The 14,438-nt window shown below is 39.3% G+C and overlaps 1 protein-coding gene across 1 annotated transcript in view; it reads left to right on the top strand.

Annotated features, from left to right (window-relative positions):
• The window catches only part of LOC149804757 (1-phosphatidylinositol 4,5-bisphosphate phosphodiesterase beta-4-like), a 342,757-nt gene that overhangs the window by 82,972 nt on the left and 245,347 nt on the right, over positions 1 to 14,438 (top strand). The window contains exons 5-6 of the mRNA XM_089944026.1: positions 8,117 to 8,254; positions 11,953 to 12,032. Of these exons, the coding sequence (XP_089800152.1) occupies positions 8,117 to 8,254; positions 11,953 to 12,032 (218 nt within the window). The remainder of the gene's footprint in view (positions 1 to 8,116; positions 8,255 to 11,952; positions 12,033 to 14,438) is intronic.

The following is a 14,438-nucleotide window of genomic DNA, read 5'->3' as shown; positions in this document are numbered from 1 at the left end:
TTCCTGTCTTTGAGAACAGGCTTGTCATATCCATCAATACAGAGAAAATTATGAGTCTGCTTTTCAGTCAGCTTTGTTTCTGAGATGCCAAACAAATGTACTTTGTTATCTAGAGAAGTTTTACTCAATCAGTTTTGCTTCTGATGCCTTGAATATTTAAATGATCTATAATAATACATTTTCCTGATACATGTATTGCTAAACTCATAACTATAACATTAACTGAGATGCAATGACAGTTGTAGGCACTCAAGGAGACATAAATATTTCTACATACATTTACATTGTTTGTTTCTAAATACATTTACATTATTAGTATTGCTGTCAATATTCCTATTTTCAAGCAGAGAGTGTTTCTTAGTCCTGTTGAATGTATTATTTTCAGTAATTACAGTCAGTTTATTTTTGGCATGAATGCTGGTTTTGTGTTGTCATGTAAACTGCCAGAGGAATAATTGCATCTACACCAAAATCTGTTCCATTCACTACATACAGAAGTTAATATTTGAATCTGTTTATACAAGTGGGTTAGGGATCTACCATACAGCCTTTGTGATGTAATAGTAACTTAATAACTAATAGAAACAACATGGCTCATGCTATACTGACCACAGGTAGTTATGAGCTTTGGCTTTGTGTTTAACTTTATTATATAATCAGGATCTAAATTCCTTACCCTAGTGCCCTGGCAACAGTATGGTTTATTTCACCACACAAATCACATCCTTGATTTGTCCATAAATGTACATAATGTAGCAACTGTTCACATTTGGTTACAAAGTTTTTACTGTGTTGTTTGTTTCCAATTTTTCTTCTGAAAGTCACCACTGTCTCATTTGGCCCCAAAGACTTTTACCATTTTCACCTGAAATGGGTTAGGAAACGCATTTTGGAGGTTAATTCTGAATTCATCCAAATACAACTGCTTTTCTAGGAGTTTTTCACTTAAACTGATGCCTAGCTGTGCTAGAAATGTTGGTTTTCTTTGGCTATTTGGCTTAAGCATGTGCAGAAGGGTAAAAGTTGGAGTTCATTTCTTTTGCATATTGGACCCATTATTTTCGACTCCTAGCCGCTTCTTACTCCCAATCCCCAACTTATCATACTCTTTGCAAAGGTTCACCAGTCTGTGTGCAGTTCAGACTGGATTGCCTTAGATCACAGGCCAAAAAGTCTCAAATCAATACACAAAATCAAATTCCGACTATGGGCGAATTTTTGGTGTAAAAGATCTGGTCTCAAAAAAATAAGTTTTCCCCTTTGCATTCTGTAATCTGAGTAGAAGGTCCAGATTATTTGCTATCACTGTAGAGCTGCATCTGTCAGCTTTATTGTAATACCATCCACTTTGGTGTATCTTAAATGACCTTGATGCTACAGAGCTCAGAAGTAGGGTACAGCCTCATTATGCCTACAGGCAGGATTTGGGCTGGAGGAGCTATAAGGTGAAAGGTGAATGAAAGAATTTTGACACAATGTCTCTTGTCATAATATAGTCATCATTGGTAATAAAACACAGGTAGTTGTAGGCTAGTTCTGATAATCTTCATTTGTATCTCATACATCTAAATAGCATTGTAATTTTGAGATGACCTGCTAGATAAAATGTCTTTTTAAAGTCAAGGTAAAAACACCTGTCATATTTCCTTTATTTATTTCATCTAACAAAGTCTCAGTGACTTTTGTAAAGACTGTTTGACAGGAATGCAAATTTATAAAACCAGATAACTCATGAAATCCTCAAGGTTAAGTTCAGTTGTTTACATAATTGTGGTGTGAACGTGAAACACAAGGTTCCATATAATTTTGTTGTTACTGGATTAATGCTCAAAATTTAATTTTCATGTTTGTTTTATGCCATTATTCCATTATATTTGCACAAGTTCAATTTTTTGCATATGGTTATAAAAGTAAATGTTTAATCTCATCATTGGCGACTCGGTCTCGAAAGACCATGCGAATAGCGCCCTTGGGGTGTTGCCTGTCTCTGTTGGCAACGTCTGCTGTGGCTGTGCAGGCCTATACGTGAGTGACAGTCCCTACTGCAGTTGGTGCAGACATACTGGGAAGTCTGCATTACTGTGGTTGCTGTTGCGTTCTTCTTTCTCTTACGTTTCTCTGCCACCAACTGGCCTCTCCTCGCATCAGCGACTGATATGCCATTGTTTACCATCAGTCTCCAGGTGCCTCGGTCCTCAGCCAGCTCTTCCCAGCCATCGGGTGAAATGTTGCATGCCTTCATGTCCCTCTTGCACACATCTTTGAAACGGAGTGAGGGGCGTCCGACTCTTCTCATGCCAGTGGCCAGCTGTCCATATAAGATGTCCTTTGGCAGCCTTCCGTCCTCCATGCGTCGGACGTGACCCAGCCATCGAAGGCGGCGTTTAATTAGCAGGGAGTACATGCTGGGGGTACTTGCACGCTGCAGGATCTCGCTGTGTGGAACATGGTCTTGCCAGCTGATTTTCAGGATGCGTTTTAGGCACCGTATATGGAAGGAGTTGAGCCGGCGTTCTTGCCTCATGTAGGTACTCCACGTCTCACTTCCATATAGAAGGGTGCTGAGAACGCTGGCCTGGTAGACTCGGACCTTGGTGTGCTCTGTCAGCGCGTTGTTTTCCCAAACCCTCTTTGTTAATCGAGCCATGATGGTGTTTGCCTTTCCAAGCCTTCTATCCAGCTCCATATCAATCGAGAGAGTGTTGCTGATGGTTGACCCTAGGTAGGTAAAGTTGTTGACTGCTTCCAGGGTGACACCATTGATTTTGATTGAAGGGGCAATGGTGGTATCTTGCACGCTGACATTTGTTTTTTCCAAGCTGATTGTGAGACCAAAGTGCGTGCAGGCAACAGCAAAACGGTCTCCCAGTCTCTGGAGGGCTTCCTCGGTGTGGGCCACAAGAGCTGCGTCATCTGCAAAAAGCATCTCCCTGATGAGCACAGCTCTCACTTTGGTCTTTGAGCGCAGTCGTGCCAGGTTGAACAGGCTCCCATCAGACCTGGTGTGTAGATATATGCCATCCGTGGACGTGTCGAAGGCGTAGGACAGGAGCAGGGAGAAGAAGATCCCAAAAAGTGTTGGTGCCAGCACGCAGCCCTGCTTCACACCACTGTTAATTGGGAAGGAAGTTGAGGATGATCCATCATACAGGACTGTTCCCTTCATATCTGCATGGAAAGAGATTATCATGCTGAGGAGTTTTGGGGGGCAACCGATCTTACTCAGAAGTTCAAAAAGGCCCTTCCTGCTGACCAAGTCAAAGGCCTTGGTGAGGTCGATGAACATCATGTAGAGTGGTTGACCTTGCTCTCTGCTCTTCTCTTGGAGTTGTCGTAGGGAGAAGATCATGTCTGTCGTCGACCTGCCTGCTCTGAAGCCGCACTGTGATTCTGGGTACACATGGTCTGCCAGCAACTGCAGCCTGTTGAGTATGATGCGGGCGTACACTTTACCAACAATACTCAAGAGCGAGATCCCTCTGTAATTATTACAGTCACTGCGGTCGCCCTTGTTTTTGTAAAGGGTCACAATTGTGGCATCACGCATGTCTTGGGGGACTACTCCTTCCTCCCAGCAGCGGCAAAGTAGCTCGTGCAGTGGTTTAATCAATGCTGGTTTTCCACGTTTGATAGCTTCGGGCGGGATGCTGTCACTACCTGGTGCTTTGTCGTTTGGAAGGCAGTCGATTGCTTTGCTGAGCTCCTCTAAGGTTGGCACTTTGTCAAGCTCTTCCATGGTGGGCAGATTCTTTATGCTGCTGAGGGCTGCATCAGTGACTGACGTTTCTCTGGAGTATAGTTCTGAGTAGTGCTCCACCCATCTGGCCATCTGTTGCCCACGGTCTGTGATCTTCTCTCCCGTCAGGGATTTCAGGGGAGCGACCCCTTTCACTGTAGGGCCTAGAGCCTTCTTGATGCCACTGTACATGCCTTGGATGTGTCCGGACTCGGCACTGCGCTGGATCCCTTCACACAGTTGTTGCCAGTACTCGTTCGCACACTGTCTAGCAATGCGTTGGGTGTTACTTCGGGCACTTCTGAGAGCAGCAAGCGTCCGTTCATTAGGGCATTTTTTGTAAGCTATGAAGGCTTTTCATTTCTCCTCGATTTGTGGTTCCATCCTTGATAGGTGTGCATTGAACCAGTCCTGGCTGGGTCGTTCCTTCTTGCCAAACGTTGACATAGCTGTACTGTAGATGGCACCCTTCATGGCGTTCCACTTGGCTGTAGCGTCATACTCAGGCAGGTCCTGGAGAGCCTTGTTCAGGGCAGACACATACTCCTCCACCTTGGCAGGGACTGACATCTGTGCAGTGTTTATGCGAGGACATCCTTTTGGTTTTGTGCGGTGTAGCACGTGTGGCTGTAGTCACACTCTGCTGCTCACAAGGGCATGGTCGGAGTCACAGTCTGCACTGTGGTAGGTTCTGGTGGAGAGGACGCTGTTAAGGGCAGAGCGCCTGGTGATGACCAAGTCGAGTTGGTGCCAGTGATGAGATCTGGGGTGTTTTCATGACACTTTGTGTTGTGGCTTACACTTGAAGAAGGTGTTTGTGATGCACAGGCCATGGTAGGTGCATAGCTCCAGCAGTCTCTGGCCGTTTTCGTTGGTCTTTCCAGTGCCATGATATCCGAGGCAGGTAGGCCAGGACTCGTGGTCCGCACCTGCTCTGGCATTAAAGTCGCCGAGGAGGAATAGTGGTTCATTTTTGAGGCATCCTTTGATCTGTTCGTCCAGCTGCCCATAGAACTGATCCTTCACGTCTTTTGGTGACGTGAGGGTTGGGGCGTAGACACTGATGATGTTGACAGGACCTGAAGTAGTGGTGAGGCGGATGGACAAGAGACGCTCAGTGCCCCCTGTTGGAGGTTCAACCGAGGCCAGGAGATTGTTTTTGATGGCAAAGCCCACTCCGTGCTGACGGGGCTCCTCAGGTTCTCGACCCTTCCAGAAGAAGGTGTAGTTTTCCTCTCTGAGGGAGCCACTAGAGGTGAGCCTGGTTTCCTGGAGGGCAGCTATGCTGATGTTTAGTCTGGTGAGTTCTCTATCGATGATGGCCGTCTTTCTGGTGTCGTCCACTTCTCTGAGGTCGTCGGAGATGCCTGTACACATGGTGCGCACATTCCAGCTTGCAAATCGAAGAGCTGGAGTCTTCTTTATTGGTTTCTTGTTTCTTTTGTCTGGTGTGGAATTACCGTCTGCTTGTCATGCTGAACAACACACTGAGCTCCAGACACCCACTGGAGCAGGCAGACGATGGCGGGTCAACACCTTATTGACCGGGGGCTGCCCGGCTTGAGGCGGGCGATAGTTGGCCAGTGGGACACGATGATCCCTCCCACCGTCAAAGCTGACCCATGGCGCCCCTTCCCTACGCCAATCGGGTGGGACTTATAACCCGTAAACTGTCAGCTTCCGTGTTGTTTCCTCACTCAGTAGCGAGACTGGAGTGTCCTCTCCAGGGCGCAAGCCTGGGCGTGGAATATGGAGATCCTGGGCTGCCCAGACGTCAGGATCCCCCTCTCGTCCTTGCTGGTGGGGTCCAAAGGAATGCTGAGCATGACATTTGGCACCAGTTTGGATGCAGGAGCTGCCGGAAGGAGGTCGTAGTCAACCCCCAGCCGCCTTAGGGGCTCCACTCCTGATTTTCTGTCTGGGTTTACTCCCGTAGCCTTTCCTTCTCCCGAAGATATCCACAAGGCAGTGGAGCCATAATCCAATGGATGGGACTTGGTTGGTTTTGAATCAGAGTTTCCTTCTCCTAGATGAACTGCCTGACAAGGCTAACGAGCTTCATCTGCCCGGGTTTGGGGTCAGAGTTTCCCTTCTCTTAGACTGGTTGCCTGCCAAGGCTAATGAGCCCAGTCTGCCCACCCAGTTATACCGCCGGGTACTCGGTCGTGCCACACAGCAGGCTCTGTTAAAACAGGGGGCACCGCGTGAAGGTGCTGCTGTGGACACAATAGTGTAGGAGAGGCCATATGCAAGTAACCTCCTGCCCCGCAGAGCGAGACAGTGGTCCTGCGGCGATCACTACACCTGGGAAGGAGAGGCTATGAAAGACGCTTCACTTTCCTTAAATGTTTAATGTAATCTTGCACTATTTTGGCAAACAGTCTTTGAATTGTTACAACTCTGTCGTCTTAAACTAAGAAACCTAAAAAAGCAAAACCAACAAGTTTAGTAAAATTCAATAAACAATCTATTAACCCACTTGATCTATATCACAGTAACCTTTTCTGAAGAAAAAAATCCATAATCTTTTATGGAAAATTACCCCACACTGTAAACAAGGTCATGTCTGTTTACCTAAATTTTAGCAATCCAACCTGAGAAACATGTTTTTCCAAGGGAAAAACTTTGTCCTGAACTCAGATCCAAGTAAACATGTTGTTCACAAATAATCATTTACTTAAAATATATAGCTTACACTCATAGACAAATCAGCTATGTAATATGTTATATACAAATAATCATTACAGTCTATAATCTTGGACAACAGTTGAACACACAGTATAGATATACATAATAGAATGTAAACTGAACTTAGCAAGAAATTAGTAAACAAATGCATATAAACTTATATTCTTGAATTGACATCATTTTGAACTGGTGAATTATTTGTGTAATTTTAAAGATGTTGAAAATGCCCCCCCCCAATGTTTTTAAATTTGAGAAAAGTAGTTAAAAGTACATAGTAAAGTGTTAAATTCCTTATGTTGAAGAATTTTTTTGGTGATGCCGACTGCAAAATATGAAGAAGAAGAAATAAATTCTGCTTCATGTAACCTCATAAAGATAACACTGCCATAGACTCCACCCACCCCATCTACACCCCCTATACAGCAGAGTCCTCTTGGAACCAATTGGAATGAATATAATAATATGTTTTTTCTTTGTCTTGCCTGCAAAGCATATATAGGAAAAAATTATCACATTTCCTGCATTTTTTCTTTTGTTGGCAATGTAGGTGTAGAAAGGGTCTAGTTCCTAGAAATAGAAAATACTTAAAATGTATACCGACGATTCCAATCCACTGTCAAATAGGTTGTCATTATTAACAATAGGTCAGTCTTAAAATAACAACCTCTTTAAAACTGCTAAATTGAATGTGACCAAACTTAACAGGGAGCATGATGGCATGAATACTGTTGAAATTTTTAAGCAGAAAGCTGATCTCCATGAAATTTGGTTGCAGTTACTAAAAACATAATAAATTTTATGTCTTATTGTCAGAAACACAGAATTTGACCAAGTTGACAGGTAGCATGTTGGCACAAAGGCAATTTATGAAAAACGTTCCAATTTACCAACAGATATGGCCACTGTTACTAATAGAAAACCCTTTACATGATTTCTTTCACAAACAACAACTTGAAATTTTGTTTTTACAGGAAACATTTTTAGGTGGAGGCCTTTTAAGTTTATAAAAATGATGTGAGTCTACTAGCAAATATGGCTGGAGTTACTGAGAGAAAAAAATAGAGAAAAGGAAACTGTTGATAAATTCTTGTAAACAATGGCTCTTAACATAATTTTGACAGAAAATGTACTAGTTGAACAACTTTCAGATTTATACAAATGTTGCTGCACCACCCACAAATATAGCTTCCATTAGTCATGATAGGGAATTTTTTTTTACAATATTTAACTATTGAAGAGAATTTTGACTAACTTTGAAACAAAAATGTCCTGGCATAGAGGCCTTTCAATATTTGACAAATGGTACCAATGTGTCATCAGATATGAAGATACTAAAACTCAAAAAACCTTGAAATGTTTGATTTCATACACTGTCAACAGCATTAGAAAACCTTGAAATGTTTGATTTCATACACTGTCAGCAGCATTAGAAAACCTTGAAATGTTTGATTTCATACACTGTCAACAGCTTTAGAAAACCTTGAAATGTTTGATTTCATACACTGTCAACAGCATTAGAAAACATTGAAATGTTTGATTTCATACACTGTCAACAGCATTGGAAAACATTTCAGCAGAGGGCATCTAATTGACCCAGATTCAGTGGCCAATGGCCTTGCATGTGGCTGTCAGGCAGGTGTCATCTAGGTGATTGATCTTGGTACAATTCTTTTTAAAGACTTATTTCTGCAGGACCCTAAGGTCACCATTGACTTAGAACAGAAGGGGACGGGGCCCATGGACTCCAGGACTGTCACCATTTGCAGTGGACTGGACTTGGTTAACATCAACTACACACCTATGATAGCTAGAGATCAGGAAACAGCTAAGGTAGGTTGTTATTTATGGACTTCTTTCCATATATACTTGCGTTTAAGTTTGTTTGCCTATAAGCCTTCCCCCCCGAAAAGGTGTAATCACGAAATAGTGCATGACCTGTGCATAAGCTGACCCACAAGTCTCAGACAACATCACAAGATGCATATGGTAAGTTCTACATGCATTTATTTAGGGAAGCGTTCATTAGCAAAAATTACATGTATACCTCTCTCAGGGCTGGCATGTATGATTGTTACATAGAAATGATAGAAGTTAATAAATTTGTTTGAAAAGTCAAGAAATTTATTTAATTTTCTGTTTTCTTCTTTTTTCTGCCTAATTCAAATTGTGCATAACTTGATCGAACGATGACAAGAATTGAGCATTTGTGGGTTGCTGTAACACTACCTCACCCCTAATTATTGTGTATTTATGCGTTATTGCATTACTTTTTATATCAATGCACCAGTAATTACGTTTTTATTTTGTCTTGAAATTGCAAATACCTGACTCATTAAAATGTGATCCCAGTATGACAACAATGAACAACAGTAGGTTTTGGTTCAAAGCTTGCACTTAGGCTAGTGAGCATATTTATATAATGGCACCACTGAATATACATTATTGGTTTGAACATGCACTGAAGTACATTCCACTGAATGAAGAACATCCCTTTTATTTGAATCATGGGAACACTGCACTAAACTTTAATATCTCCAAAATACAATAATGAAGTTTCAGAAATAATGCTTCGAAAATTATGCTAATACCCTAAATTCTGAGTTGTGGTTTGCTTTGATGTAAGCAACCTCATACCCTGTTTTACAAAACTATGGTAGTCATGCTGATATTATGGCGTGAAAGACAGTTATGCATCAAAGCACTGGTATAGTTGCTGGTCAAAATTTTCTCTTAATCCAAGCCAGATTCAGGGATTTAATGATTAACTGGCCTGTATTGCTACTGGAGAACGCCGAAATATCCAGCTTTCCATTTTGTGGAAAATTATGATTTTGTTTGGCCAAAACACAAAACACAAAACTTAAATAGATTGATGATGATCTTAGTTGATCTCTATTCAGAATTTTAGCCTGTATTATTACCATTCTTTCATGTACATGTAACAGTTATGCTGGTTATGTGCCATGCACAATTATCAAATGTGTACCTTTTTCATAAAGATTACATCGATTTGTAGGATCATTTATATCATTGAAAAAGAAGAACTCGTGAGTGTGTGGATTAACATAAAGGAAACAGCTAATAACGAATAGCTGAAATGTTATCTGGAAATATGCAGTTTGGTCAAAACAATGAATAAAGCAAAATCTGCATCTATTATGATTAGGAATAAACAAGGATTTAAGTGATGCTATGCACACTTTGCACTGTGTAAGTACTGTACATTATAGTTCAGCATGGTCTCCCAGGTAGTTTTTTTCAACTGGCCAGCGAATTATGAAGTCCGTATTTACCTTTACTTAATTTCATGTTTGAGAAATTAGAAAATAAACACATGCAAAATAATAACAAAAGCAAACATAGTAGTAACAGTTTAATAATTGTTGGGACACCAATAATGTATTTATTTTACATGTCTACAAGTCTTAGGACATGGAGCAAATTATTTTTTCATGTCCCAAGATTTGCAGCTATTACATTAGTCAACAAAAAACTTAAAAACTGTTGAGTTTCAACCTTGGCCCATGGATAAGCCATCCCCCCTTCTTCCAGGCCTTTATTTTTTCCTAAATTATTTGGCTTATACATTAGTATATATGGTAATATTATTTGATGGTTGCTAATAACAGCATGCAGTTTTACTACTGTTAAGTCATTTACTAATCACAGAACAGAAGAGTTTATAGGATGATCTCTTGTTCATTGTCCTTTGTCCATCCATATTCCATTGTCCATCTGTCCATTAGAATGTTTTTTTTTTAATCACTGCTTTTCCTAATGCACTTAGAGGATTACTATCAGACTTGACAGACATACACACATTCATTCAAAGGTCTAGTTGATCCTCAATGATATTGGTACTTCTCAGACATCCAGTATGGTCATTTTTTGAAATCTTGCTAATAATGATTTCATAATCATATTAATAATGGATATTCATGTAAGAATTTATGACGTCTCATTTATCTTAAATGAATATTACGCTGATCTGAATATATATATATATATATATATATATATATATATATATATATATATATATATATATATATATATATATATATATATAATCCCATCTCCTTCTTTATTAATGGTTGATGTTCTCTCTTTTCTTTCAATTTCATATCCCTCTATATCAAGCTTGTTATGTACCAAAGAGGGTTTAATTAACTTGGGCCTAACATGTGAAATGTTCTATTCTGGTTCAGTGTCAGCTTTGGAAAGGTGTGTCTAATATTTAAACTTGCCATGCAAATTCCTTTCTTTACAAGACCTAGTGAAGCAGAAGTGGGTATAGATTTTGAGGAATCACTTGCAACATTTATAGGAATACATACATTTTTGGAAATACATACATTTGTATTAAAGAATTGCTATTTACATTTTCACAAGTTCTGTAAATTATATTTTGCACTTGTAAGGCCTTGAGAGTAGTACCATCTATGTACATCTTCACATCAAATTTGGTTTTGGATTTTAACACCTGTCTGATGTTTGAGCAGAGTATGCATAGGTGAATACTTTGTTCCATAAAATTAGTACTTGAATTATTGCATTCAGTTTTCTTTCAGGATCATGGTGTGGTTTTGTCAGTTAAAATAGTTGATTGGTGTTGTGAATTTAAACTTAGTTTCATTGCATTTTGTGCATATTTCTGACAAAACACGAACCTTAGTATAGTTTATTTTGTTAGTGTGCTTGTGGTAAATAATATTCAGACAAGAAATGCCGGGTACTTTTGGCATTCTCTTCATCAACATACCCGTACAAATTACTATTTGATTAACAGAACTTGATACAATAACCTGTGAACTGTTGAAATTCTTCAAACAGCTATAAAGTCAAGTTTCCCAACTTGTGGAAGCTGGTGAGCTAGCTTTGCATATGCCCAAAGTATAGAATAATACATAAATAAGGAACAGATTAAACTCAGAAGCAATCACATTAACAGTTTATACAACTTGAGGGTACATATTTTAAGGATTTTGATTTCTGTAGAGCCCTAACAGAGTGGAGCAGTAAAAAATAGTGATGGATATTTATGTTTTAGGTAAATATTAAACTACAGATATTTCCTCTCTTCTATATTGTTTTCAACTCCCACTTTATTTTGATGCCTTCAGATAAAAACTTGGCAGCATCTCTACAGATTCAATTTTGGAAGAATACTCCCTGATGGAGACTACTGCTTAAGATGGGAGCAAAATAATAATAGAATCACAGAATGAGAATTATATCAGACAGATAGTAAACAAGCAGGTACTTGGAATTGATGAGTATTCAGTGCTATTCATGTCAGGTTCACATTTTAACTATGATTTCATTTAAAGTGCTGCCACATACAAGTTTAGGTTTTATCAGACTTTATTTTTGTTTCAAATTAATTCTTATTTTAATTAATTTTTTTAAAGAAAAACCTAGCAAGAATTATTTAAAATAGGTTCTTGTGGGTGTAAGACTACATGGATACACTACTACATAATTCATTTTGTCAGCGCACAATTAATTGGGATGTTTCTGTTTTGCAGATGTGGTTTGAAGGGCTGCGAAAGCTGACCCCCAACACAAAGGCTAATAACATCTGCCCTATGACTTCCTTGAAGAAACAGTGAGTAGAGACAGAAGATTGCCTATATAAACACTGATATAACTATTGGTCTGATTAGGTTATTGTATGTCATTAAATGTTACTGGAGGATAATTTGCTTGTATATTATGACATTAGTTGTCATTATCCATGTTATAAAAGAGACCTTGTATACACAAGACATCCCACAGCTGAGGTTTTTTGCTTTTGAAATGAGTAAACCTCAGGATGCAGGTAGTTCAGTAACTGTTGAAAAATTTTCTAACTTAAACTCCACAGATTAATGTTTGCTGTTGGATATATGCCCTGATCAAGTGGTTCTGCATAGTTTGTATTTTGGGGCCTCCTCTGGTAATTGTCAGCACATGGTGTTTTTGTTGTTGTAGGGTTTAATGCCATTTTTCAGCACAAGATAGGCTATACACGGCGGTCAATATAAACAGTAGAGGATGAACCCTGGAAAACCCCAGAAAGAACCACTGACCCATGAGAAGCTTCTGGCAAGCTTTCTCACATACCCACATTGGCCGAGCCCAAGACTCGAACCCATGCATAGAGAGGTGAGATGGCAGCGATCCATAATGGCTAGTGCTTTAGACCACTGGGCCAATTGGGATCCCCTCCAGCACATGGTAATACAGGACTTGTAGGTACCTTTGATCAATAGAAAATGGGCAGTCTGCACAGCACTGTTAAAATTGTGTACTTAAAAAAGAGACCTGTATTGAAATACTCTCACTAGATGTAAAGCCTGATGCGTAAAGATACATAATTGTTAATAAAGGACTCTGGCAATTACAAGTTGATAAGAGTATTGCAGTTCTGCTGTGCTCATCTTGTCCAGTCCTTTTCTTTTAAGACATGGCAGTGAAGAGAAGAATTTCAGGCCAACAGTACCTTTTTCACTGGTTTTATCTACTACTTTAATCTTACCTTGACCTAATTCCTCTTAATCTGAAGAATGTGATGTCTAGATATTTATTTTGCATCTATATTTTTGTTTTTTGAGTCACTGCTTCATGAAATGTCAGAAACATTGGATGTAAAACTTCCTGAACTTTGTTTGCATCCATTTGCAACATATACAAACCTATTGCACACAGTTTTTCTTGGGTAATTGGAGATACATATGTGTACAAAATTATTTGGAGGAATAAAAGATTGTTTGGGTACAGTTTTTTTTTCAATAGCTAATTGTTAAGTTTGGAATTTTGCATTGCATGATTTGGAAATATTTTTTAATGTAACAGGGTCTAATTATCAGCCTCCACATTACTATAAAAGAATAAATATTTCTGAAAGTGGAGTTTAGTGAAAGTTGCACAAGGTAAGAGATGTACAATTTCACAGGAATAATTCACTGAACTACACTCAACTGCACCCTTTGGCCAACACAGGTGAAGTATTGTCCATACTTTGCACTTGTTGTACGTTATTGTTGATACAGAAATAGTTGTACCTTTTGACATACTAAAAATGCTGGAAATCCATAATTTTTTTTTGTCTTATTGAAGAGAGCTGGAGTGGCAAAGTTTTTAGTGTGTTGGACTTGCCCAGTTGGGTTGTGGGTTTGAATCTTTCACAGTCCATCAAAGTTTGGCTGCTACTGGTGTGTTTCTGGGCAAGACATATTACCATGGTACTAAATAGACTGCTTGAGCTGATGTAGTTGTGAACAGATATCAATCAGCTTGATTTATAGGTATTTTTAATTCTACTGGTTACAGGCCAGAAGATCTAATGAGATAACCTATTGTTGGTTGGGCACAGTCTTGACAGGTACTCAGTTTACACATTAAAAGGATTAATTAACAATTACAGGGAATGCCGTCATCTTTTATTACATACATCTGATACAAGACTATTTTTTAACTTGTGATGTTGATCAGTGGAAATTTCCAGCAGATTTGTGAGAGTGGAGTTTCAGTGATATGCTGGCAGATTTTGCTTATCTTGGGATAACATCAATTTTGAGCCCAGCTATTAGATGTTACAAAGTCTCTTATTGGTTAATTGATTTTGCTCAATGCTACAGGTAGTAACTTTTTATATGCAAGAGAGCACTTGTTGTGAATTACTTGTGGTACTAATTCAGTTTCAATAGTAAACCTATGCAAACACCATGATATTAAAAATTCAATAACTTAATATTTTTGAGTGCTCATGATCAAACTAATATTTATCAGTATAGATAAAACCTGGATGTCAGCTTCTGGGTAGAAGAAAGGATATGAGCCGTGGCATTTTTCGGACCTGCATGTGTTTGAAACATGTGCTTTCAATTCCGCACCAAAGAGTCAGGTGCTAATTTCAGTAATGAGTGTTCCAAACTCAAGACTGTTAAAGGACTGAAATTCCATCAATAAAACAATGTTTCTATTTTTTCCACTTACAGCTAGGATAAGCTCTCAAAAGATTCTTTTTCCT

Source organism: Sinohyriopsis cumingii, chromosome 2 (genome assembly GCF_028554795.1).
Source record: "Sinohyriopsis cumingii isolate HCF-2022 chromosome 2, ASM2855479v2, whole genome shotgun sequence".
Taxonomy (NCBI): domain Eukaryota; kingdom Metazoa; phylum Mollusca; class Bivalvia; order Unionida; family Unionidae; genus Sinohyriopsis; species Sinohyriopsis cumingii.
Note: the sequence above shows the minus strand (reverse complement) of the source record. Positions and strands in the feature narration are given on the sequence as shown.